General features: G+C 37.1%; 1 protein-coding gene across 14 annotated transcripts in view; it reads left to right on the top strand.

The window, feature by feature from the left end:
• The window catches only part of CAMK2D (calcium/calmodulin dependent protein kinase II delta), a 326,351-nt gene that overhangs the window by 282,908 nt on the left and 29,529 nt on the right, over positions 1–13,914 (top strand). For all 14 annotated transcript variants that reach the window (XM_035030322.1, XM_035030317.1, XM_035030320.1 and 11 more), the window contains one exon: positions 118–166. In XM_035030322.1, the coding sequence (XP_034886213.1) occupies positions 118–166 (49 nt within the window). The remainder of the gene's footprint in view (positions 1–117; positions 167–13,914) is intronic.

Below are 13,914 nucleotides of genomic sequence, written 5' to 3'. Positions count from 1 at the left end.
ATATGTACACAGCTTGCTGATGAATTTTGCATGACATATATATCACTTGCCAATTTTAAGAAGAAAAAAAGTGAAGTTTTCCATTGTTTGCAACTTAACACGTTTTCTTCTCAACAGGAGTCAACTGAGAGTTCAAATACAACAATTGAGGATGAAGATGTGAAAGGTATGATCAAATCAGAAATGGAAAATCCTGATTAGAGTTCCATATAAATCAGAAAAATAATTGTTTCAAATAACTAACAAGTTTGGGAAGTAGGCCTATTCTAAAAATCAAAAATAATTTTCTTTTTATATGTACACTATTATTTTGATTATATGTATTGATTTTGTCAATTTTTACATTATATTCTTTTCTCTGTTTTGAAATAGAGACAAATGTAGGATATTCAAGCACATTGTGATTTTAAACTAGTAATGACAGTCTGGGGACATAATATCAAATTGTAAATGTTCAGTCATAAGGTAATATAAAATGTGTATCTATGTCTAGAAAACAGCTTATGTTCAAGAATAGAGTAGGAAAAGGACTATTTTTTAAAACCTTTAATGGTCTCAGTGAGTTTCAACATTTGGCAGCCTTTTTATCCTAGGTTTTTGTGCCCTTTCCTAATATATTCTTGACCTCCATTCACTTGAGTTGCCCAGGTTCTTTTAGAAATATAAATGAGTCATTGCCAGCATTTCTATGGACATCTCACTGCCTCTGCCCATACATACTAAACATACTTTGACTTCTTTTTGGTCTCCTGGCTGTTTTAGAAGTATTAATTTTGCTTCAGTTTCTTTCACAGTTTTATGTTCTCATTTTTGTAATTCGGCTATGTAACTACAATTTCTACTGGCCACTTGTCTAGAAGCCATTCCAAAAAAGAATGGTAACAATAGGATGTTTTAAAAGTATTAAAGATGTATTAAAGGAAAATAAGCATAAAACAAATTCAGAGAAATTATTCGTCAGATAATTAAACATTATTTGGAAAGATTATATACCTAATAGTATCAACATGGGCTTTCATTTTGTAGATGGCATTAGTAAGACACAGTTTTGGAAAACTGTATTCATGTTATAGAATAAAGAACCTGGAAACTCTCAGGTCAAGGAGACAGATAAGCAATTTAGGAAATAAAAATGCCAGTTACCAGTCACCGATGCTGACTTTTCCCTCTTTGGTTGAATAGAACAGCTGCCTCTATTATATTAAAGTGTGCTCTCTATTTATATTTTAGTGCACTGACCTAACTCTGCTAGAGGTAGTCAGTCATTTTTTTTCCCTTACAGTGGAAAGGTGGATAGCTGTGTCAAGGATTTTATTTAGTAGGTCTATTCATCTCGCTCTTGCCCCTGAGCTAAAATTTGAACGGAAGTAATTTTATGAATCATTGATGCCAGCCGCATTAAAGAGATTTTTTTAAACCAAATAAGCAGATATGTCATTTAGCTTTGTCAGTGATTCAGAAAGCATCATCTTTGAAAGTATTTTGGATTCATTAGCTCTTTCAGCCAAGCAAAATGTTTATATTCTTCTCTTGAGCAAGAATCGGGGGAAATAAACCTGTGCATTATCCACTAGAAAGACTGAATCTTTAAACAGCTGAATAGTATTAGAATAGCAGCACCTCCCCATATGCAGTTCATCCTAATAAACATATTCCTTGGTGATCACAAGCAGGGTTTTAATAAGTGGTCTTTCTCACCTGAATTTGACTCTTTACTAAGTTTTGGTTTAGGATGATCGCTATTAATGTATGTAAATATCAACATATAAACAGAATCCCTGTCAGTCCTACCTTATAGCTTATAATATTTTTTGATGAAATAAAATTATATCAGCATCTCTCAGAACATAGTTCTCTCCAAATCACAACAATGATATTGGCTTCATTTTGCCTCTGGGATTTCACAAATCGAGATAGTTATTTGTCTTTATGGTTACGTGCCGAGACTACACACACCAAATGTTAGAGAAATTAAGTATAATATTGAGATGGAAAGAAATGTCCAGTTGATTACTGACCCCAAACTGTTTTGGTTTATTTCTTTGAATGCAATGAATAAGTTATTGAAGTTTCTGCTTAATTTTCTTTGCGTGGGTATGGCCGCAGAGTCACAGATATAACACATTAGGCATCATTCTCTGTAAGACCCACACAGCTTTTTGGTGGCTGACCTTTTTTAATATTGAATGATGTCAGAAACCTGTCGGACTAGAAGACACTTTAAAAAATCACCCAGGTCATCATTCTGACTCCCAAGACAGGTGGTATATAAAACTGTCATAAATATTTTTAATGTATTTATTATGTTGGTGATATGCTTATATGGGAATCTCTTCATTAATCAGGACACAGTCCTTCAGAAAGACCCTAATTGATTTCTGCATTTGTATGACTGTGCTCTTTTCTATTTACCTCAGAGTTTGCTATAGCTCCGGGTAGCTTGGTAGAGAATGTTTATTGACCAGCTGTGTTAGAAGCCAAATTTACCTTTATATCTAAGCTGTAGGAACTCAAAAAGACCATCAGTTATATAACCTGACCAAAGCCACACCCCTCTCTACAAAGCCACATCCTACCTACAAAATTTACTGTCTTTCTTCCACATACACTTTCCAACCCTTTCCCTTCTGTATACAACTTTGTTATCAGGGTGAAACACCAGACTTCTGAACATATTCTTAAAGGCATATTCCCCTAGCATGCTCCTGCATGCAGTCACATGCTCCATCCATTCCTGCTGGCTGTCCCACCTAACACCAACACCTAGACTTACATTGTTTCATGGTGGCATATGATCCCTGGAATACCATAGTACATCCTTCCATGCCAGTGCAGTGCACATTGTCTGATCCCCAAGGACCAACCTCGCAGTAACAGTTCTACACCCTCTCTACTATAAAGAAACATGAGCAGGGGGAGGATATTAACACATCATGGTGACCTAGACAAAGGAAGAAATGAAAACCAACAGCAGAATACCTTTTGTTGGCCTTTTCAAGGGGAAAAAAGTTGGGCCAACTGCTCTTAAGGAGGAAGAAAGTATTAGTCATAGTAGATGAGTAGTCCTTCACATTCAGGGAACCTAGAGCACCTAGAGAGCCAGAATTTGGAGAAGACCCATTTTCTTTGAGCTCTCCTTGTTAGTTTTCATTCAGAATGGCCTTCGGTTTTCGTAAAGCTGCAATCTGTGTGTTATTCTTGAACTGTATGTAGGCTACCTCAGTTTTTTCATTCAGCCGATATTTATTGAATGCCTACTGTTTGAGCGCCACATCTTCTCTTGGTGACTAGTCTTATTCAAGAACTTTCAACAACTCAAGAGTCAAGATGTACTTCTGTACGTTTTACATGAAGTTTTTATGCTACAATTTAGGCTGTTTCTCTCATCTAATTCAACAAATGTCAAGAAAATGGACTTTAAAAAGTGAGACCCAACATAAATTCATTTTATTTCAAAAAGTCCTTTCACTTTTCATTTTTTAAAAAAAACTTCAGCATTTAGTTATAACCACAACATTTCCCTTCCCAAGCCCACAGTCATCCTAAGGGATTGTTTTACAATTTTTCTTTTTAAAAAGCTTCTTAAGTTCACTGTTTTCTCTTTCCAAGGCAACATGGACTTCCTAGTGTGGACCTTTTGAGCCATTTCCTAATTTTGTCCTGTATTTAAAAACCAAATATTATCTCTAACTCTATGTCTGTAAACTCAGCAGGATACTCCATGTAATGGAAAGATGGTAAAGGCTTAAAAATAAATGGGCATAGCTATTACCAAAGAAGCACTGTACAGTAAAAACAGCTATATGCACCCAAAAACAAAAAAGTTTTCCTATTAGAATTCACTGGTATTTTCAAAATACGGATTTTTAGGTCTAAAATTATTGAAATAGTCATTCCATTTTGAATACATTTCTAGTAAAACAAACACTTGTAGGTGGCAACACTAACAGTGCAGCGCTCTATAAACATGGGTGTCCTTAAAGCCAATGATATGTAGCAGTGGTCCTCTCAGCACTGTATACATTTGAAGACTGTCCTTTGGTTTGTGGCTGTAACCACAGTTTGCAGGGCCTGTTGCTGTATGCCACAGTGTCTCTCTACCTCATAACCTGCCAACACCATTGCTCAGAATCAGCTACTTCTTCCTGATGGGTATGCATTGGTTTGGTCCATCTGCTGCTCTTTCCTAGAGTTCCAGAGTTGTGCAACACCTGTCGAAGTTGGACTCCTCTGTGCCCTTATGTTATCTCTGTCACTCATCCTGCTTCCAGCATCTCATTGCATACAGCTCACCATGGAGTAGCTGCTTGGATCTCTTGCTGCATCTCATCTTTCTTACAGGTCTAGACCAGTGGAGCTCTGTACAACAAGCAGAAATGTATTGCTATGAGCATGGGGACTTCTTTCTGGTTTATCCTCTTTTTCCTTTTGCTGACAGATAATGGTAATGAAGTTGCATAGAATGTTTGCAAAAGGCCCAATTAAGAGCAAGGATTGACACCCTTATCATTTGAATTGGGCCTGGTATTTGATGACATCTGGATATAAAGGTCTTGGCTCATCTACAGAATCACTTGGTTAATGAGCTTTTTGTATATGTCTTTGTGAATCTGTACATTAGTGGACAGTGTGATGACTAAATACTCAGATTCAACTATTCTTAAATTCTCTTTCCAATGAAAACTGTCATTGCTGGGTAGAATTTCCTGACGCAGATGATCACATGAAACCAATCTTCTTCAGATCCCTCTGTGGTTTGTAACTCAGCATTTGTCCTGCATGCCTTTCTCTCTTCAAGAGAATCTGCAAATTAAGAAACTTCTGGTTATTTTATTTAAAAACCTTTGATAATTATGTCATTCCATTAGGTTAAAAGTGTCTTAAAAGACCTGTAGTGCAGTGCATAATAACTTCTTTCAGATTTCTAATCCAAATTTGATTTTTTTGAAGAACAGACTGCGGTCTCTCTGGTCTGAGGCAGAGGGTTGGAAACGGTCTGTTCTGCTCTGACTCTTGGAAAAGATGCAGAAAGCCACCAGGGAAAGGTGCCAGAGAACAAAAGCCCCAAAAACTGATTCCCACTGAGCCCATCCCCCACCACAGGGGCACAGGGTAACTCTGCCCAAACAGGGTTGCCTGAGTAACAGCATGGCAGGCCCCTCCCGCAGAAGACAGGCTGGGAAAATGAGAGGCCAGCAACCCTAAGGTCCCAAGAAAACAGGTGCATCTTGCTTGGGTTCTGGTCAATAATTTGGACTCTATACATTCCCTCAAACACCCATCAACACAATGACTAGGAGGAGGAGCCCCCCAAACAGAAAAGACTCAGAGATTATGACTTATGCTGCAGATTTACAAATGGATGCAGATATAACCAAGATGTCGGAGATGGAATTCAGGCTAGCAATTGTGAAGACAATGGCTAGAATGGAGAAATCAATTAGTGGCAACATAGAGTCTCTACGGGCAGAAATAAAAGCTGAATTGGCGGAACTTAAAAATGCTATCAATGAGATCCAATCCAATCTAGATAATATAACAGCTAAGGTAACTGAGGCAGAAGAGAAATAAGCGACCTGGAAGACAATATAATAGATAAAAAGGGAAAAGAGGAGGCCAGGGAAAAACAACTCAGAATCCATGAAAATAGAATCAGAGAAATAAGTGACACCATGAAGCATTCCAATGTCAGAATAATTAATCTGGAGGGAATGGAGAGAGAGAGAGGACTAGAAGATGTATTTGAGCAAATCGTAGCTGAGAACTTCCCTAATCTGGGGAATGAAACAAACATTCGAGTCCTAGAGGCAGAGAGGACCCCTCCTAAAGTCAAGGAAAACAGGCCAACACCCCGGCATGTAATAGTAAAACTTGCAAATCTTAGAACCAAGGACACCATCTTAAGGGCAGTTAGAGGGAAGAGATTCCTTACGTACAGAGGGAGGAACATCAGAATAACGTCAGACCTATCCACAGAGACCTGGCAAGCCAGAAAGGCCTGGCAAGACATATTCAGGGTACTAAATGAGAAGAACATGCAGCCAAGAATACTTTATCCGGCAAGGCTTTCATTCAGAATGGATGGAGAGATGCAGAGCTTCCATGACCAGCAGAAGCTGAAAGAATGTGACCACTAAGCTGGCTCTGCAAGAAATATTAAGGAGGGGTTCTATAAAAGGAGAAAGACCCCAAGAGTGATATATAACAGAAATTTACAGGGACAATCTATAAAAACAACATCTTCACAGGCAACATGATGACAATTAGTTCATATCTTTCAATAATCACTCTCAATGTGAATGGCCTAAATGCTCCCATAAAACGGCACAGGGTTGCAGATTGGATAAAAAGACAGGACCCATCCATATGCTGTATACAAGAGACTCATTTTGAACCTAAAGATACATCCAGACTGAAAGTGAAGGGATGGAGATCCATCTTCCATGCCAGCGGACCTCAAAAGAAAGCTGGGGTAGCAATTCTTATATCAGACAAGTTAGATTTTAAACTAAAGTCTGTAATTAGAGACACAGAAGGACACTATATCATTCTTAAAGGGTCTATCCAACAAGAAGATCTAACAATTGTAAATATCTATGCCCCCAACATGGGAGCAGCCATCTACATAAGCCAACTGTTAACCAAAATAAAGAGTCATATTGATAACAATACGTTAATTGTAGGAGACCTCAATACTCCACTCTCAGCAATGGACAGATCATCTAAGCAGAAAATCAACAAGGAAACAAGAGCTTTGAATGATACATTGGACCAGATGGACCTCAGAGATATTACAGAACATTCCACCCTAACGCAACAGAATACTCATTCTTCTCGAGCGCACATGGAACTTTCTCCAGAACAGACCATATACTGGGTCACAAATCAGGTCCCAACCGATACCAAAAGATTGAGATTATTCACTGCATATTCTCAGACCATAATGCTCTAAAACTGGAACTCAATCACAAGAAAAAATTTGGCAGAAATTCAAACACTTGGAAGCTAAAGACCTCTCTGCTCAAGAATGTTTGGGTCAACCAGGGAATCAAAGAAGAACTTAAACAGGTCATGGAAACCAATGAGAACGAAAACACATCAGTCCAAAACCTATGGGATACTGCAAAGGCAGTCCTAACGGGGAAATACATAGCCATCCAAGCCTCACTCAAAAAAAATAGAAAAATCCCGAATTCACCAACTAACTCTACACCTTAAAGAACTAGAGAAAAAGCAACAAATGATGCCTAAGCCACGCATTAGAAGAGAAATAATTAAAATTAAAGCAGAGATCAATGAATTAGAAACTAGATCAATGAAACTAGAAGTTGGTTCTTTGAAAGAATTAATAAGATTGATAAACCACTGACCAGACTTATCCAAAAGAAAAGAGAAAGGACCCAAATTAATAAAATTATGAATGAAAGGGGAGAGATCACGACTAAATCAAGGGAATAGAAACAATTATTAGAAATTATTATCAACAACTATATGCCAATAAACTGAGCAATCTGGATGAAATGGAGGCCTTCCTGGAAACCTATAAGCTGCCAAAACTGAAACAGGAAGAAGTTGACAACCTGAATAGGCCAATAACCAGCAATGAGATTAAAGCAGTGATCAAAAACCTCCCAAAAAACAAGAGTCCAGGGCCTGATGGATTCCCTGGGGAATTCTACCAAACATTCAAAGAAGAAATAATACCTATTCTACTGAAGCTGTTTCAAAAATAGAAACAGAAGGAAAACTTCCAAACTCATTCTATGAGGCCAGCATTACCTTCATCCCCAAACCAGGCAAAGACCCCATCAAAATGGAGAATTTCACACCGATATCCCTGATGAATATGGATTCCAAAATCCTCAACAAAATCCTAGCTAATAGGATCCGACAATACATTAAAGGGATCATCCACCACGACCAAGTGGGATTTATCCCCGGGATGCAAGGGTGGTTCAACATTCGGAAATCAATCAATGTGATAGAACACATTAATAAGAGGAGGGAGAAGAACCATATCATCCTCTCAATTGATGCAGAAAAAGCATTTGACAAAATGCAGCATCCTGTCCTGATTAAAACTCTCCAGAGTATAGGGATAGAGGGAACATTCCTCAAGTTCATAAAATCCATCTATGAAAAACCCACAGCGAATATCATCCTCAATGGGGAAAAGCTGAGAGCCTTTCCCTTAAGATCAGGAACACGTCAAGGGTGCCCACTCTCACCACTATTGTTCAACATAGTACTAGAAGTCCTAGCAACAGCAATTAGACAACAAAAAGAATTAAAAGGTATTAAATTGGCAAAGAAGAAGTCAAACTCTCTCTTTTCGCAGATGACAGGATACTTTATGTGGAAAACCCAAAAGACTCCACCCTCAAATTACTAGAACTCATCCAGCAATTCAGTAATGTGGCAGGATACAAAATCAATGCACAGAAATCAGTTGCTTTCTTATACACTAACAATGCAACTGTAGAAAGAGAAATTAGAGAAACGATTCCATTTACAACAGCACCAAAAACCATAAGATACCTCGGAATGAACCTAACCAAAGAGGTAAAGGATCTATACTCTAGGAACTACAAAACACTCATGAAAGAATTGAAGAAGACACAAAAAGATGGAAAAATATTCCATGTTCATGGATCGGAAGAATAAACATTGTTAAAATATCTATGCTACCCAGAGCAATCTATACCTTCAGTGCCATCCCGATCAAAATTCCAATGACATTTTTCAAAGTGCTGGAACAAACAATCCTAAAATTTGTATGGAATCAGAAAAGACCCCGAATCGCCAAGGAAATGTTGAAAAAGAAAAAGCTGGGGCATCACGTTGCCCGATTTCAAGCTATATTACAAAGCTGTGATCACCAAGTCAGCATGGTACTGGTACAAAAACAGACATATAGGGTGCCTGGGTGGCTCAGTTGGTTAAGCAACTGCCTTCGGCTCAGGTCATGATCCCGGAGTCCTGGGATGGAGTCCCACATCGGGCTCCCGACAGCGGGGAGCCTGCTTCTCCCTCTGACCCTCTCCCCTCTCATGCTGTTTCTCTGTCTCTCTCTCTTTCTCTCAAATAAATAAATAAAATCTTTAAAAAAAAAAAAAACCAGACATACAGACCAATGGAACAGAATAGAGAACCCAGATATGGACCCTCAACTCTATGGTCAAATAATCTTTGACAAAGCAGGAAAAAACATGCAATGGAAAAAAGACAGTCTCTTCAATAAATGGTGCTGGGAAAATTGGACAGCCACATGCAGAAGAATGAAACTCGACCATTCTCTAACACCATACACAAAGATAAACTCAAAATGGATGAAAGACCTCAATGTGAGACAGGAATCCATCAAAATCCTAGAGGAGAACATAGGCAGTAACCTCTTTGACATCGCCCACAGCAACTTCTTTCAAGATACATCTCGAAAGGCTGGTGAAACAAAAGCAAAAATGAACTTTTGGGACTTCATCAAGATAAAAAGCTTCTGCACAGCAAAGGAAACAGTCACGTGCTCGCTTTGGCAGCACATATACAAAGGAAACAGTCAACAAAACAAAGAGGCAACCCACAGAGGGAGAAGATATTTGCAAATGACACTACAGATAAAGGGCTGGTATCCAAAATCTATAAAGAACTTCTCAAACTCAACACCCAAAAAACAAGTCAAAAAGTGGGCAGAAGATATGAAAAGACACTTCTCTGAAGAAGACATACAAATGGCTAATAGACACATGAAAAAATGTTCATCATCATTAGCCATCAGGGAAATCCAAATCAAAACCACACTGAGATACCACCTTACTACCGGTTAGAATGCCAAAAATGGGCAGGGAAAGAAACAACAAATGTTGGAGAGGTTGTGGAGAAAGGGGAACCCTCTTACACTGTTGGTGGGAATGTAAGCTGGTACAGCCACTTTGGAAAACAGTGTGGAAGTGCCTCAAAAATTAAAAAATAGAGCTACCCTATGACCCAGCAATTACGCTACTGGGTATTTACCCCAAAGACACAGATGGAGTGAAAAGAAGAGCCATATGCACCCCAATGTTCATAGCAGCAATGTCCGCAATAGCCAAACTGTGGAAAGAGCCGAGATGCCCTTCAACAGATGAATGGATAAAGAAGATGGGTCCATATATACAATGGAATATTACTCAGCCATCAGAAAGGATGAATATCCAACTTTTACATCAACATGGATGGGACTGGAGGAGATTATGCTAAGTGAAATAAGTCAAGCAGAGAAAGTCAATTATCATATGGTTTCACTTATTTGTGGAACATAAGGAATAGCATGGAGGACACTAGGAGAAGGAAGGGAAAAATGAGGGGGGGGAATTGGAGGGAGAGATGAACCATGAGAGACTATGGACCTGAGAAACAAACAGGGTTTTAGAGGGGAGGGGGAGGGGGGATTGGTTAGCCTGGTGATGGGTATTATGGAGGGCACGTACAGCATGGAACACTGGGTGTTATACGAAAACAATGGATCGTGGATCACCACATCAAAAACTAATAATGTATTGTATGGTGACTAACATAACAAAATAAAATTAAAAAAAAAGTTTCTATAAATGGCTTTTTAAAGCAAGTTTGCAAAACTCTATAAATGGAGCATTATTTTATTAAATACTTCATAAATTCTAAATCATGTATGTTCTAAGATTCCTGCCATCAATTTCCTAATCTTTTTTATTATTAGATAAAAATCTTGTATTTACAAAACATGCTTTTCATAATATTTATATTGAGACTAGGCTTCAGGTTTAGTATTTTTACTGACAAAGGTTTGTGACATAGAAAACACATCAATGTATTGCATTTTAGCCAGATTTAGCTCTCTCATAAGAAAAAAATGTAATTTGTTCTAACAGACTTTCCCAATACTTATATTTAAAATGACCACCAAGGACCTATATCAAGGCACAACTTGTTAATTAAGTTAGCATTTGGCTTTCAGAACTGAAGCATAAAAATATTTGCAAAATGCTGTACTTTTTTTTATATTATTCTTTGAAAACAGATGAGCTCCTGTTTAAATTTTATTTTTACTTTCACCTTATTTTGGTTTTTTTTGGTATACTTTTAAATTTTATTTTATTTTCATTCCAGTATAGTTAACATATAGTGTTTTGTTAGTTTCAGGTATACAGTATAGTGATTCAACAATTCCATATATCACCCAGCACTCATCACAACAAGTGCTCTCCTTAATCCCCATCCCCTACGTCACCTCTCCCCCAACCACCCACCTCCCCTCAGGTAACCATCAGTTTGTTCTCTATAGTTAAGAGTCTGTTTCTTGGTTTGTCTCCCCCCACCTTTTTTTTCCTTTGCTCATTTGTTTTGTTTCTTAAATCTTAACATGTGAGTGAAATCATGTGGTATTTGTCTTTCTCTGACTGACTTATTTCGCTTAACATTATATTCTCTAGCTCCATCCATGTCTTTGTAAATGGCAAGATTTCATTCTTTTTATGGCTGAATAATATTCCTTTGTGTGTCTGTGTTTGTATGTGTATATACATTTACCACATCTTCTCTATCCATACATCTATTGATGGACACTTGGACTACTTCCATAATTTGGCTATTGTAAATAATGCTGCAGTAAACATAGGGGTGCATGTATCCCTTTGAATTAGTGTTTTTGTATTCTTTGAATAAATAGTACTATGGTTACTGGATCTTGGGGTAATTCTATTTTTAACTTTTTGAGGAACCTCCATATTGTTTTCCACAGGGTCTGCACCAATTTACATTCCCATCAACAGTGCATGAGGGTTCCTTTCTCTCCACTTCCTTGCCAATACTTGTTTCTTGTGTTTTTGATTTTAGCCATTCTGATAGGTGGGAGGTGATATCTCATTGCCGTTTTGATTTCCATTTCCCTGATGATAAGTGATGAACATCTTCTCATGTGTCTGTTGATCAGCTGTCTGTCTTCTATGGAAAAATGTCTGTTCATGTCTTCTGCCCATTTTTAATTGGGTTATTTGCTTTTGGGGTGTTGAATTGTATAAGTTCTTTATATATTTTGGATACTAACCCTCTACCAGATATGTCATTTGCAGATCTTTTCTCCCATTCTGTAGGTTGTCATTTAGTTTTGTTGATTGTTTCCTTCACTGTGCAGAAGTGTTTTATTTTGATGTAGTTCTAATAGTTTATTGTTGCTTTTATTTCCCTTGCCTCAGGAGACATATCTAAAAAAATGTTGCTACAGCTGATGTCAGAAAATTACTACCTGTTCTCTCTTATAGGATTTTTATGGTTTTAGGTCTCACATTTAGGTCTTTAATCCATTTTGAGTTTATTTTCGTGTTTGGTCTAAGAAAGTGACTGAGTTTCATTCTTTTGCATGTTGCTGACCAGTTTTCTGTTTGTTAAAGAGACTATTTTTTTCTCATTGGATATTCTTTCCTGCTTTGTAAAAGATTCATTGACCATGTAATTGTAGGTTCATTTCCAGGTTTGCTATTCTATTCCATTGATCTATATGTGTATTTTTGTGCTAGTACCAAACTGTTTTGATTACTACAGCTTTGTAATATAACTTGAAGTCTGTAATTGGGATTCCTCTAACTTTGTTTTTCTTTTTCAAAATTGCTTTGGCTACTTGGGGTATTTTGTAGTTCCATGTAAATTTTAGGATTTTTTGTTATAGTTTTGTGAAAAATGCTGTTGGTATTTGATAGGGATTGCACTAAAACTGTAGATTGCTTTGGGTAGTGTAGACATTTTAACAATATTTGTGCTTCCAATCCCTGAGCATGGAATGTCTTTTCTATTTCTTTGTGTTATCTTCAGTTTCTTTCATCAGTGTTTTATAATTTTCAGAATATAGGTTTTTCACCTCTTTGGTTAGGTTTATTCTTTGGTATCTTATTTTTGATGCAATTACAAATGGGATTGTTTTCTTAATTTTTCTTTCTGCTGCTTCATTATTAGTGTATAGAAATGCAACAGATTTCTGTAGGTTGATTTGTATCCTGCAACTTTACGGAATTCATTTATCTGTTCTAGTAGTTTTTTGGTGGAATCTTTAAGGTTTTCTGTATGTAATATCATGTCACCTACAAATAGTGAAAGTTTTACTTCTTTCTTACCAAAGAAAAGGATGCCTTTTCTTTCTTTTTGTGGTCTAATTACTGTGGCTAGGACTTCCAGTACAATGTTGAATAAAAGTAGTAAGAGTAGACATCCTTGTCTTGTTCCTGACCTTAGGGGAAAAGCTCTGTTTTTCCCCATTGAATATGATCTTCACTGTAGGTTTTTCATATATGGTCTTTCTTACGTTGAGGTATCTTCCTTCTAAACCTACTTTGTTGAGGGTTTTTATCATGAATGGATGTTGTACTTTGTCAAATGCTTTATCTGCATCTATTGAAATGATGGTATGGTTTTTATCCTTTCTCTTATTGATGTGGCATATCACATTGATTGATTTGCAAATATTGAACCACCCTTGCATCCCAAGAATAAATCTCACTTGATTGTGGTGAATGATTATTTTAATGTATTGTTGAATTCAGTTTGCTAGTATTCTGTTGAGGATTTTTGCACCTATGTTCATCACAGATATTGGCCAATAGTTCGTTCGTTCATTCTTTCTTTCTTTCTTACTTACTTATTTTGTGATATCTTTATCTAGTTTTGGTATAAGGGTGATACAGACCACATAGAATGAATTTGGGAATTTTCCTTCTTCTATTTTTTGGAATAGTTTGAGTAAAATAGGTATTAACTCTTCTTTAAATGTTTGGTAGAATTCACCTATGAAGCCATCTGGTCCTGGACTTTTGTTTGTTGGGAGTTCTTTGCTGATTCAATCTCCTTGCTGATAATTGGTCTTTTCAGATTTTCTATTTCTTCCCACTTTAGTTTTGGGAGGTTAAATTT

Source organism: Mirounga leonina, unplaced genomic scaffold (assembly GCF_011800145.1).
Source record: "Mirounga leonina isolate KUSES-001 unplaced genomic scaffold, KU_Mleo_1.0 Mir_357, whole genome shotgun sequence".
Classification (NCBI taxonomy): Eukaryota; Metazoa; Chordata; class Mammalia; order Carnivora; family Phocidae; genus Mirounga; species Mirounga leonina.
Note: the sequence above shows the minus strand (reverse complement) of the source record. Positions and strands in the feature narration are given on the sequence as shown.